The sequence below is a fragment of the Maniola hyperantus genome, chromosome 6 (genome assembly GCF_902806685.2).
Source record: "Maniola hyperantus chromosome 6, iAphHyp1.2, whole genome shotgun sequence".
In the NCBI taxonomy this organism is placed as follows: Eukaryota; Metazoa; Arthropoda; class Insecta; order Lepidoptera; family Nymphalidae; genus Maniola; species Maniola hyperantus.
In genome coordinates, this window is record NC_048541.1 from 16,436,214 (window position 1) to 16,449,714 (window position 13,501).

At 37.4% G+C, this 13,501-nt stretch overlaps 1 protein-coding gene across 6 annotated transcripts in view; it reads left to right on the forward strand.

Moving 5' to 3' along the window:
* bbc (choline/ethanolaminephosphotransferase 1 bbc) overlaps positions 1 to 13,501 on the forward strand; it is a 34,475-nt gene that overhangs the window by 13,732 nt on the left and 7,242 nt on the right. For 2 of the 6 annotated variants that reach the window (XM_034969200.2, XM_034969202.2), the window contains 4 exons: positions 2,612 to 2,743; positions 7,769 to 7,927; positions 8,301 to 8,426; positions 9,246 to 9,426. In XM_034969200.2, the coding sequence (XP_034825091.1) occupies positions 2,612 to 2,743; positions 7,769 to 7,927; positions 8,301 to 8,426; positions 9,246 to 9,426 (598 nt within the window). Of the gene's footprint in view, positions 1 to 2,611; positions 2,744 to 4,549; positions 4,682 to 7,768; positions 7,928 to 8,300; positions 8,427 to 9,245; positions 9,427 to 10,412; positions 11,511 to 13,501 lie in introns of those variants that run through there. The other 4 variants (XM_034969203.2, XM_034969204.2, XM_069499383.1 and 1 more) reach the window with 3 other exon arrangements.

Genomic DNA, 13,501 nt, shown 5'->3' on the forward strand with positions numbered 1-13,501 from the left:
AACTCAAAGGATAGGTTCTGCAAAAAGCTAAAGCAATTTTTTTAGACAATGTGCAGAAACGGTACAAAATTAAGTAAAACAATTGTGTTCCATTTAGCTGATCTCGGACCTATCTATAATCCTTTAGTCTATAACCTGGCGCTAATCGCCGTATTGCAACTTCAGATTGGTCTACTTGTTTTGCGAGCACTGTAGCCAGTTTGCGACCAGCCTTTGTCTTAACTTTACTATAACTCCATTTTTGGTCGGTGATGTGTGTAAGGGGCTTACTTTACTTACTTAGTCCATGTAATTAGCTTTATTTAATTGTTTATTTACTTTAAAAATGCGATGCTGTAGCTTATCATGTGGGTTTTTTTAATAGCATGACTTTAATCGTCGTAGGTTTGTGTACATACGCACACGGTCATGATGCGGTTAGTCGATGTAATAGTAAGTATATTTTAGCGTTTAAACTATCGTGAGTGATTCCATTATATATAATATCTGTCAACGGCTTTACTCACGTATTTAGTCGACGTTAGCCCGACTAGTTTCGAACCCTTTTTCGAGGGGGGAGGGGGGAGTAAAGCCGTTGACAGATATTATATATAAGTATATATGTTGACAGCATCGCGTGCGACCGTTCCGTCCGTATGTACGCAGCTCTATGTTACATTTTGTTCTTCCATGTAACATTGAGCATGGTCGACTATTATGTTTATTTACGGCAATACCTTAGATTTCCGTAACCGTCATATTGTGTTAGATTAAGCATTTTCGATGTACTATTGTTGTGGTCGATTTACTTTGTACTTTTATCATGTGGGTCTTCACTCATTCCTGTCCAGTCTAGTGTGGACGCCTTTGCCATCATTGCTATCATTTTGAAAAAAAAAAAAAAAAACTTAATAGGAGTTTATTCGTAGCGCGCTCCACACAAACGTAGTTTGACTTTCATTTGATTACTAACCAATCAAATAGTCAATTTGTCTGGTGGGGAGGCTTCGGCCATGGTTAGGTACCACCATACCGGCAAAGCCGTGCCGCCAAGCGATTTGGCGTTCCGGTACGATGCCGTGTATAAACCGAACGGGGTGTGGGTTTAATTAGAAAAAATAAACTGCCATACCCCTTCCAGGTTAGCCCGTTTTCTTCTTAGACTGCATCATCACTTACCACCAGGTGTGATTGCAGTTATGGGCTAACTTGTATCTGAATTAAAAAAAAATAAAGTTCTTAGAATGTGTCTACAAAATTTCATTGAGTTTGATTGGTTAGTATCCAAATGAGAGCTAGACTACGCTTGTATGAAAAGCACTAGGGAGACTCTTCTTAATCAGTAATACCTACATTTGTTCCTAAAATCTATTAATCAGTTTTTAGCTATACCTACAACTAAATTCCATTTTTTTTTGCTGTAGTATTATCATCTCTAAAGTACTTTTTTTGGTCAAAATTCATTTTAATTTTCGTCCATACTTGCTTAAACATACTTCGACGCTTTTAACTCAAGACCTGCTAAAACTCTAAAACTAAATCGAATTCAATAATATTATGTTTTTTAAAGTCTTTGTACCTCAAAAGGGATAAAGGAACCCTTATCGGTTCACTTAGTTGTCTGTCTGTCTGTAATTTGCCTGTCTGTCTGTCAAGTAAAGTCTTCTCAGGAACGCGTGGAAGTACCAAATTGAAATTAATATCAGTTACAGTACGCGACACAAAGTAATGTAATCGGCCTTTAGAATGACATTTCGACTTTGTTAGAGCGTTCTCTCTCATACCTATATGACGTTTTGTCGTTCTCAACGACAGAGACAATGCTTCACAAATCTGCTATCTCCTTCTAAAGGTTGATGTAAATTACTTCCTGCCGCGTACACCGTACTACGTCTACGATCCCTTGGAGGCTCTGTAAAAAAATCAAACCCTTAAGTCAACGCAATTAAAAAATACGGCCATTGTGCCGCATAATTTGACACTCGCTAATAAATCAAAACCTATAGGTATTTCCCGTTGACCTACAATCATATAATTTGGCAAGAAGCATAGTCTTACAGCACAAGTAAAGAAAAAATCTAAAAATTTTAGTTATATAGAAGAAAGTAAGCCACGTTCCTTCCAAGGTACGGAACCGTCGGTGAGCGAGTCTGACTCGCACTGGGCCAGTTTTTTTTTAGGGTTCCTCAAAAGGAAAAACGGAACCCTTGTAGGATCACTTTGTGATCTGTCTCTCTGTCTGTCAGTCTGTCAAGAAACCTACAGGGTACTTCCAGTTGACCTAGAATAATGAAATTTGACAGGTAGGTAGGTCTTATAGCAGACATTCGGGGAAAAATCTGAAAACCGTGAACTTGTGGTTACTTCACACAAAAAAATTAAATTGTGTTCATAAACAAATAATTACTATTTTCAATTTTAGAAGTAACATTACTATATCAAGTGGGGTATCAAATGAAAGGCCTTCACCTGTGCATTCTAAAACAGATTTTTATGTATTTTTATGCATTATAGTTTTTGAATTGTCATGCAAAATGTCGAACAAATACGACTGTAGTACGGAAACCTCGTTGCGCGAGCCTGACACTTGGCCGGTTTTTTTTTTAATTTAGTGTATTTTTTGGCGGCGCAGATCCCAGGCGTGGAACTACCGCTGGGCGTGGTCGCGAGCGCGTTCCCCGTCGCGGGGGCTATTTACTTTATCGCCAACTTCGCAGCCACCTTCCGAAATAGGGGATGCGGCAAAAATGGCTCCACCGTGGCCGTAAGACTCGTGTGACACATGTATACTATATGTCAACTGTATGACAAGCTACCGGACTGCGGATACGGTGTGGGAATTAAAGTATTATAATTTTTTTGAGTGCGCCGTCTCCAAAAATTGATATTCATTTTACGTTGTTCACAAATCTTGAATTAAAATACTAAAAGTCTAAAAGTCCTTTGTACAGTAATATTATTATGATATTATGAGATTAATTTGAACATTTTTCACACAAGATTTTTTTTTTTAAAATATATTTGTACCAAAAACATTTACAGTAAAGAGAAAAAGAGAGTAAAAGATTATTCGGAGCCAGTGTTTCTAAGTCAAGAAGGGCGTAAAGTCAGTTTTTTTTTGTTACGGACCTCCTTTCGAGTTAGAATCTCCTTTCCGATTGATCTTGTCACCATAGCGAGCAAACATGAAGGTGGATGCCCTAAAGGATATTACCACAGTTTATATAATAAACCTCTTTCAACTAAATAGTTGTTCAGAACTAAATTTGCATCATTATCAGTATTATTACGTATGTTTATGATTAGTTTAAGGTAATTTTTTTTCCATCAAAGACTAAGTATAGCTATTAAAAACTCGTGCGAACATTATATCGTGGCGTAGTAGCCATTTTGAATAACATTAAGTTCTAATAAACTTCATATTTTGACCTCGTGTGAAAAACTTAAAACATTAATATTGTTTGATTGCAAATCCAAAATGTATTAATAATTATGGCTTTGGTTTACTTTTCCAGAGGCTTTATCGTAGTGATTAATTTTTAATCCATCTTATCCATAGCACGATATAACAATGTAGTTCACCTTTACGAAACTAGATGGCGCTAAACAGTTTTCCCTCGCGCTTTAATTTTGAACATGTTTTTTGAATTAGTATATATCCCCGATATTACGTTAATTTCCATGCCGTTATGTTAATCTATTTACTCTATTTCATCTCCTATAGTTTGTACTTTGTAAATATCTTTTATTTCTATTTCTAATTTTTAAACGCGCTTATAATAATATAGTATGTAAATATATGCACGATTAACTTATTTAGTCTTGTAAATATAGTTTTAATCTATTTTTCTTCTAATGTTAAAAATTTGCCATTTTTTACATCTAAAACTCGCATGTCCTGCAATTCCTATATTTTGTTTGGATGAAACATATTGCATTTCTTCAATAAATAAATGGGTACCTCATTTTAACAAATTAATGTGTGTAATACAATCTAAAAAAAATCGGTTGATTAATCAGATTGCGCAAAATGTTTTTGTTTTGTATTATAAAATAAAAAGAAGAATGATTCGCAAAGTTCAAATAAATGTCAAAAAATTAAATCAGATTTCAGTCGTACCATTAAAAAAAATCGAAAAATTTCCAAAAAAACCTACTTACATAAAAATACGGCCCCAAAAACATCCTTAACAATGATTTGATTTGGCCAACAATTTCTAATTAGTAAGGCGAGTTAGTCCTTGGATAAAGTTTTCAGAGCTTTTCTGAGAGGGGTTTTCAACTCTGCAAGTCTTTGGAGTTTGGTCTTTTAAGACTACCTCCAAAAATGAAAAAAATATATATTAAAAAGGATTAATAAAGTAAAAATAAACGCGACGCGTTAGGTGATTTATATTATTTTTCAGATTCCATAAATGAGTGAAGATAGCACATTTCAGTAGATGTACCCTACCCATTTGTTTCGGCCGCGAATTTTTTGTATTAAAGGCATGTTTTTTTATAATTTTTTTATTGGCCGCCGCTCGCGTACGCCGCTGCGCCGGACTTACCGCATGACGCATTATAACAGATCCCGACTCTCAACCTCGGTGTCAATCTCGTATCGAACTACGGCGTGGTGCTGATGACTTTGACAGTCGTCTTCTCGTACGTTAAAGTCATTATGAAAGGCGGAGTTGGCAAGAACGGCTCCACCGTCGCAGTAAGAGTTTGAAGTTTAAGCTTTGTGCTGTTGCCACTAGCTCTGGATTCCAGTGTTATGACGTCAGCATTACTCGTGTACACGGAACGGCTGATGCATGGCTGTATGGGCGCGGCATGAAAGTTGAACACAGTGGGCGGTTACTCCTAATAAAGGCTACATAAAGCTACTAAACTATCTAGAAATATGTTAAAACTAGCTTATGCTCGCGACTTCGTCCGCGTGGACTACATACATTTCAAATCCCCATTTGACCCACTTACAGATAGAATTCCGAAAAATCCTTATTGGATGCCTACTCTTTACAAAGAACACACCCTCCAAATTTCATGTCTCTAGGACCGGCGGTTTAGGCTGTGCGTTGATCTACATGTTATATGTCAGTCAGTCAGTCAGGACTTTGAATTTTATAAATACAGATTTATTTTTGACCGTTTCGGTTATAGCCACCGGGGAGTAAAATGAGAAAAAACGTTATCAGTAGGATTAACTTCCCGAAACTTCTTACTTTACTTGATTTATTCGTATTGACTGACTAGACTGGAATGGACTGGATTGGACCGGATCGGGAAAGTCCAAACCGGTCAAAATTACTTTCACCGAGAAATACGGAGAACCTTCGCATCAGTCAGGCATCCCCTGACCACATACATATTATTTTAAACAAAAAGTGATTTTTTTAACTGTATGTTTTCAACCCTGCCCCTGACGATGACGCCTGAATTGATCACCGATCAGTTATCAGTCAGTCAGTGACTGCGACAAAATTGTCTACAATACCTTAATATGGAATATGGACCGACCGTCTTAATATGGAAGCCATAAAAATATGATAGCTCGAAGTCGACTCTGCTGTTTCAACTTTCATGACGCGATCTTATAATGTTCGTCTTGATTCGTGTTGCGTTACTTCTATGTTGTATTTAGTGTGATGTTATTCGTTACACACAGACTACAGGAAAAACTTAGACGGGAAGTGAGCTAAAATTAACTACGCCGGCAAGGCCGATTTTCTAAACTCTCTTCCTATAACATGTTCCTACACTTCAATCTGTGATTGTAGGCTCCAATACGAAAAGTTTTCACTGTTAAAGTGGCAATGCAAGCTAAAAGCGTAACACGTTACAAACATTTTTAAACTGCAGAATAAAACAAATAGGTAAGTCCTCTTTCATCTAAATAATAAATAAAATAATAAATAAATAAACGTTTATTCGCTGGAATGTGGGTACATATAGGTGTTACATCAGTTGAGTTGCCTGACGCATTCTACCAGATCCTGGTGTGCAAATGGTTAAAGAATATTACAATTACATTAAAATTATTCTAGTTCATTACATTTACGAAATCAAAAATTTACTCAATCAGGTAAAATAAAATAAAGATTTCCATGTCGTAGTTAAAAACAAAATAAAATATACAGTGATTACAGAATATAAACCAGTCATTTAAAAAGAAGCAGGACGCATAGTTTGTCAGCGCATAAAACTTTTTTATGCAATAAAACCTTTTTGTACAGTATTATAACACACCATTGAATTTGTGACTCAACTTTTTGCATTGGAGTCTCTGAATTGGTTTTACTATGATACACACTGGCTCTGTCCATCTATTTCCTTTAGTCTGTGACCGTTAATTAGGAAAATATGTCCATGCCTTACTATCGTACTTGTTATAATTGCGTTGTCAATTTATTCCATTATACATATATATGTGTGTATGTATGCATGTTATCATTTTCTAATTTTCTTTTTCCTTACTAATTGGCATGTTTTAGCTGTTTTCTAATTTGTCAATGCGGCAGTGATGCATCAGTAATACCAGAGGTGTGATTCACAAACTCATGGCTTTCATTTAGTGATGATCTTGAAACATTGTGGCTAATTCCGTTGTACACAATCTCTAAACTAAACTAAAATGGCACGTCTAAATCTATTGCTATCCCTTTCATAATGTTGCTTGCGGAAATGGATAGCACTAGATTTAGACCTGTTAGTTAAGATATTGTGTACAAGAGAATCGGCCCCAATACCGCGTCAGAAATAATTTAAATTGAAAAATAAACGCTCGGTAAGCTTTCGGCAAACCGGATTTACTTTTACCGCATCGCTGCCGCATCGACAGACCTCAGGAAACGGTAATAGCTTAGTTGTAGCTGTAATTCTATGCATGTGGTCGCCTTGTAGCTATTAATATTAATAATAATAAAAATTGAAAAACTTGTGTTTACAACTTTTGTAATAAAACCTGTCAATTTAGTGAGAAATCTATATTATGGTTCGCTTTTCCTTAGTGTGCTTAAAAGATAAAGAAATTTCAGAAACGCGTAAGCGACGTGATTTGCCCGGCGCTTTAGACCTTCCGGAATTAGGGTTTTCACTAGAGAATACCCGGCATAGCTAGAAAAAAATGTGCCTAATGCATTGTTTTAGTGGCCTAAAACCATCTTCGCATTATTGCCTTTCTAATGAAAACGGTTTGTGGCACATCGGTTGGATGGTTTCAGGCTGAAATCTATAGAGCGCACTTTGACTTTGCTCAGACTTCTTGAGTTAAAACGAGACAGATGCATGTGAGAGATTTACATCTGTCTCGTTTTGACTCTGTCTTAAGTCTAAGCAAAGTCAGAGTGCGCTCTATAGATTTCACCCTTAAATAATTTTAAATACATATCAAAAATTGCGTAACCGGCAGGAATCGAACCTGCATCTTCTGGGTTTGCGCCCGATGCCTTGACCAACTCGGCCACGGCTTCGCTTACCGCCAGTGACGAAATTTGTGATACGTATGTTCTCTCAGTACTGAAGCTACTGTTAGTAATTTCCTTGAAGTGTAGGTAAAACACTAAAAAATTATAAAAAATTCACCCTTAAAGTCTATAACGGACATAGGTAGTTTTTTTTTGTATTATTAGGATTGTCAGTTCGAGGTAACTAGGTGATACGGGCCGCGCATACTGCGTATACGCATTTCAGGGAGAAGCTATTTGTTTATAAAGTATAATTTTCACATTAATATACTGCAAAAGTTGTAAGCCAAGTTTGTGTCTCCAAGCCAAGATCTCGCTACAGCATCCCTTGTCTCCAGGGCACCAGCATACTGTCGCCCGTGATCCCGTTCTCGCTGGTGGTGGTGCCCGCCTTCATCATATTCCAGAAGAGCGAGTCGCACGTGTACGAGAACCATCCCGCGCTCTACATCCTCGCCTTCGGCATGGTCGCTGCCAAAGTCACCAATAGACTCGTGGTAAGTCATACTCGCTGGTGGTGATGCCCGCCTTCATGAAGAGCGAGTCGCACGTGTACGAGAACCATCCCGCGCTGTACATCCTCGCCTTCGGCATGGTCGCTGCCAAAGTCACCAATAGACTCGTGGTAAGTCATACTCGCTGGTGGTGATGCCCGCCTTCATGAAGAGCGAGTCGCACGTGTACGAGAACCATCCCGCGCTGTACATCCTCGCCTTCGGCATGGTCGCTGCCAAAGTCACCAATAGACTCGTGGTAAGTCATACTCGCTGGGGGTGGTGCCAGCCTTTCCTATCTCAATTAACTATTTTCTAAACTACTGCCTGACTTGATTGATCCTGATCTTAATCAGTTGTCCCTCTCTGTGGTCAGGTGGCTCACATGACTAAGAGCGAGATGGAGCTATACGACTGGTCGCTGCTGGGGCCGGCGATGCTGTTCCTGAACCAATACTTCAACAACGCGATACCGGAGTACTACGTGCTGTGGCTGTGTACTGTGAGTACTATTCTATACTTTAAAGCTTTTGAATCGACTACGGCAGAGCCAAAAGAAAGGGTGATGAAAAAATAATACCCGGCCGAGTTTGTTGTGGGCTCTTCTCAGACCTGGGCGCGTTTGGAACCCTCGTAGCTTTAGTTTTAAGTTTGCGTAATAATAATTATTATCACCACTGTACTTCCAAATCCAACATCTGACTATCGAAAAGAGTAATTATTTACCTATTTTGAATAAATCATTTGACTTTGACTTTGATGATTTTAGCAGCATATACTACCAGTTGTATAAGTCGCATCGGCGCGAGTGTCACTGTATACATAAAATTCTTAAAAAATCAAAATGGCGGATTTTGTACGCTTTAATGTGCGGACTGAAAAACACGCATTGCAAACCGAAGTCAGGGTTTTTTTGAAAACTTTTAAATTGGGTATTTTCCTACTTTTGAATTTTATAAATATTATTACATTATTATAAACTAGGATAAAAATAATAACGTAGGTACGATGAAAAAAATATTAAAATCCAACAAACATTTACAAAGTTACAGGAATTTTAATTTTGGAGTGGGAGGGTCTTCTATCCCTTTCTCGCAAAACGAAAATTTGTATGAAACCGCACAAAGCTACTATGGCATTAGTAAGGTGTGACGTCATAATGCTATATCGCTATCTCTGTCTAATCAGAAATATTTAACTTGCTTATAACTTTATTGTTATTTGATCGATTTAATTAGTTTTTCAGTTTACGTCATTATTTTTATCCTAGTTTATAAAGTAATAAAAAAATTGGAGTCAAATACCCAATTACTTGTTCTAGCTATGGGTGTACGCGGACCTGATGCGCTACTGCGGGCAGATCTGCTTCGAGATCTGCGAGCATCTGCGGATCCGACTGTTCCGCATCCCCTACCCGCCGCACGCGCCGCACCTCCCGCACGCGCCGCACCTGCCGCACGCGCACGTCCCGCACGCGGCGGAGACCAAGCCGGAGCGCAACGGTACGAACCGACGACCCTCCAACAAACACAACCGGCGACAGTAGATCAACGCTTGAGCGACCCAAACTAAGCGGCAAGGCATCACACTCAACGCGCGCGTACGCGTGTATCCATACTAATATTATAAATGGTCTGTATATCTTTCTTTTTCTTTTCACGGACAACCCATTCCCAACCAATTTTGACGAAAGGTACATAGATAGTTTGCATCATAGAGACACGGATAGTATACTTATTATCGTGGAAAACCAAAGAGTTCTCTCGAGATAATTAAAATCCACGCGGACGAAAGCGTTTAGATTTTTTAAAATACAGTGTAATCTTCAATTTCCCAGGATGGAAAGGCATCAGCCTTTTCTCCAGGATGCGAGTTATCTCTGTACCGAATTTCGTCAATTACCTTCAAACAATAAGCCGTCAAAAGCTAAAAGAAAGACAGACAGACAGACATACTTTCACATTTATGATATTAATATGGATTTTACTTTATTGACCGGACTAAAAACAAAGACTTGTCACAAGAGACAGCCCAATACTCACCCGTTGAACTATTGTCGCATTCACTTGCCAAACATGTACATACACACACACACGCATCATACATACACACACATACACACGTACGCGCTACGAAAGTTACAATCACAAGAATGCAGGCTAAACTTAACTAATACTGGTACTGATTCCGAGCACAACTAAATTTTAGAGCATTCGCATCCTCTTCTTACTAATGTAATATGAAAAGGACAGATACACTTTGACAGCTTTAAATTTAATTTAGAGCTGTCAAACCTCGTGACTTTAGCAGCGTGCACTAAAATTTAGTGTCTCTAAAATATGTAAAATTCATGTTCCGTCCTTTTTTTCGCAATATTGAAAGGAAAAAGATGCAGATACTCTAAATTTAGTTTAGAGAAATAGAAACAGAATTGAACCGATTTTGATAATTTTTTTCCGTATCGTAATTTTGGTCATTATTGTTTTAGATCTCAAACGGGGGTACAATTGTTACGAAATTTACGTGGGGAGGTACGGAACGTAAGTTACGTGTGTTGCCAGTAGCGATTAAAAATACCATTTAAAAATCTAATTTTTTTTTAATGTCACGTAGAACAACTAGTGTCTCTTATAACTCTACCGCCGTCTGTAACTCTACCACCGCCGGTTCGGAATACAGATTCTAATGTGAAGAGCCGGCAAGAAACTCGGCAGCTGCTCTTTGCAAATCCTAAAAAAGTAACACACTATACCATCTTGTGGGTAACTGAAAGTTGAGCGGGTTGCTTCCACGCAACTTTGTAATTATTTTCTCACGTAGTTTATTCAGTATTATAGTTATCATTTTCGTTTAGCCACGATTGTCTTTGATCTACCGCTAAAATAAACTGTCAGTACGATATATTGTCTGTAGAAAAAACTTCTCACGCGCCATTTTGACTCTATGGATCAACTGTCATGTCAAAAGTACGATCCACCTTTAAAATAAGGACTAAAATCGTACTTTCGACATGAAATTTACACTAAAAGTTAAAGTGGCGTATGAGAAGTTAAATTTTATGCGTTATACATAAGTTTTACATACAATTTGAAATTGGGTATTTGACTCCAATTTTTTTATTACTTTATTATAAACTAGGATAAAAATAATGACGTAAACTGAAAAAATGAAATCGATCAAATAACAAAAAAGTTATAAGCATTGAAATATTTCTGATTAGACAGAGATAGCGATATAGCATTTTGACGTCACACCTTACTAATGCCACAGTAGCTTCGTGCGGTTTCATACAAATTTTCGTTTTGCGAGAAAGGGATAGAAGACCCTCCACTCCAAAATTAAAATGCCTGTAACTTTCTATATATTTGTTGGATTTTAATATTTTTTTCAGCGTACGTCATTTTTTTATCCTAGTTTATGATAAAGTAATAATATTTATCAAATTCAAATGTAGGAAAATACCCAATTATTAACTTTCGGATCTTTTCGTTTTGCTTGTGATACAAGACCACCCTTTGACCCAAGTTTCAAAAATTGTAGTTGAACGAAAAGTTTTGTTGAAAACTTGCATGGCAACTTTTTTATTCCATTACTAGCTGATCCCCGCGGCTTCGCCCGCGTAGATTTAGGTTTTTAAAGATCCCGTATAGCCTATGTCACTCAGGAATAATGTAGCTTTCTACTGGTGAAAGAATTTTTAAAATCGGTTCAGTAGTTCTAAAGATTACCCCCTACAAACAAACTTAACGACATTACCTCTTTATATAATATAGCTGATCCCCGCGGCTTCGCCCGCGTAGATTTAGGTTTTTAAAGATCCCGTATAGCCTATGTCACTCAGGAATAATGTAGCTTTCTACTGGTGAAAGAATTTTTAAAATCGGTTCAGTAGTTCTAAAGATTACCCCCTACAAACAAACTTAACGACATTACCTCTTTATATAATATGACCTGCCCCGGCTTCGCTCGGGTGGAGTTTAGAAAATTGAGGGGGAGGTTGAATTAAATTTTTCTCTCCGTAAGAACCATCCTCGAACTTCAAGAAATATTATAAAAAAAGTATTAGCGAAATCGGTTCAGCTGTTCTCGAGATTTGCGATGAGCAACACATTTAGTGATTCATTTTTATATTATAGAGCCGCGCGGGTACCTTACTCATAGATCTAAACTCCCCTCCCGCACGCGCACCCCCGCCTTGGTGACGCCCACTTCGCAACGGGCCGTGCAGCAGAAATCGTAATATTTTAATTTCGCCATAACTTCAAAACCAAACGTCCAATTTTAATCATTCAAAGACCAAATATTATCTCCATAAACTGTTCTTAGTGATGAAATCATTTATTTTGATAAGGATTAATAGCATGAGTAAAATAAACGCGTTTAAATGTAGTCCAAAAAAAATTCAAGATTTTTAAATAAAAAATGGTTGCTGTGCCTCACTCGACATAGATGGGTATAGTGTGTCGCGGACTTTTTTGTAGATATTTATAAGATCTACAATTAATTAGAACATTTTATGGTTCTATCTTTTATAGTTTAGGCAGCGTACGCAAAATAAGTAACTTTTCTGGTTGATTTTTTACACCTTGTGTCCGAAAAACCCAAATATCTTACGGAACCCTATTTTTTTCCAAAATAAAATATAGCCTATGTTACTCGTGGATAATGTAGCTTTCGAATGGTGAAAGAATTTTTAAAATCGGTCCAGTAGTTTTTGAGCCTATTCAGTACAAACAAACAAACAAACAAACAAACAAACAAACAAACAAACAAACAAACAAACAAACAAACAAACAAACAAAGTTTTCCTCTTTATAATATTAGTGTAGATAAGTTAGCACCTGGTGGTAAGTGACGGTGCAGTCTAAGATGGAAGCGGACTAACTTGGAAGTGGAATAGTAGGTTTTATTAAAACTTGTTTGTTAGTGTAAACTAGGATTTTTACATCTCAAAAAAAGACGCAATCCTCAATCAATAATAATTAATCAATCATTAATATTTAAGTTTAATCTCAGGTGTAGTCCTTGCTTCATAAGTCCCGCAAATTGCTAATGCGCGTGGCCGCCATTTTAGTAACTTCAGCACTAGACTGAAGTTTCGAGCTGATGGTATATTTTTATTTCGGCTGACGTCAAAATGACGTCATTGTGATGTTAATGAGACATGGTCCAGCGCAATAGCAATTTGCGGGACTTATATTAACTTTCGTGGCGCGTACGTCGATCTAAGTACAGAATCTCTCAGACTATGTTCATATTATATCTTCTCTAATTTAAACTTATAAACTAACATGACTTCTAAAAACTATACAATACAACTTGTATAAACTTTGACTGTAAGCTTACAGAACGCGTCCGAAAGTAATGTACATCGGTCTTTAGAAGGAGATAGCAGATTTGTAAAGCGTTGTCTCTGTCGGTGAGACCTACAAAACGTCACACAGGTGTTAGTGACAAAGACAACGCTCTACAAAGCCGAAATGTCATTCTAAAGGCCGATGTACATTACTTTCTGCTGCGTACTGTACTTGGACTTGATATATAGTTGAAAATGCACAACAGTGGAAAACAGGAAAA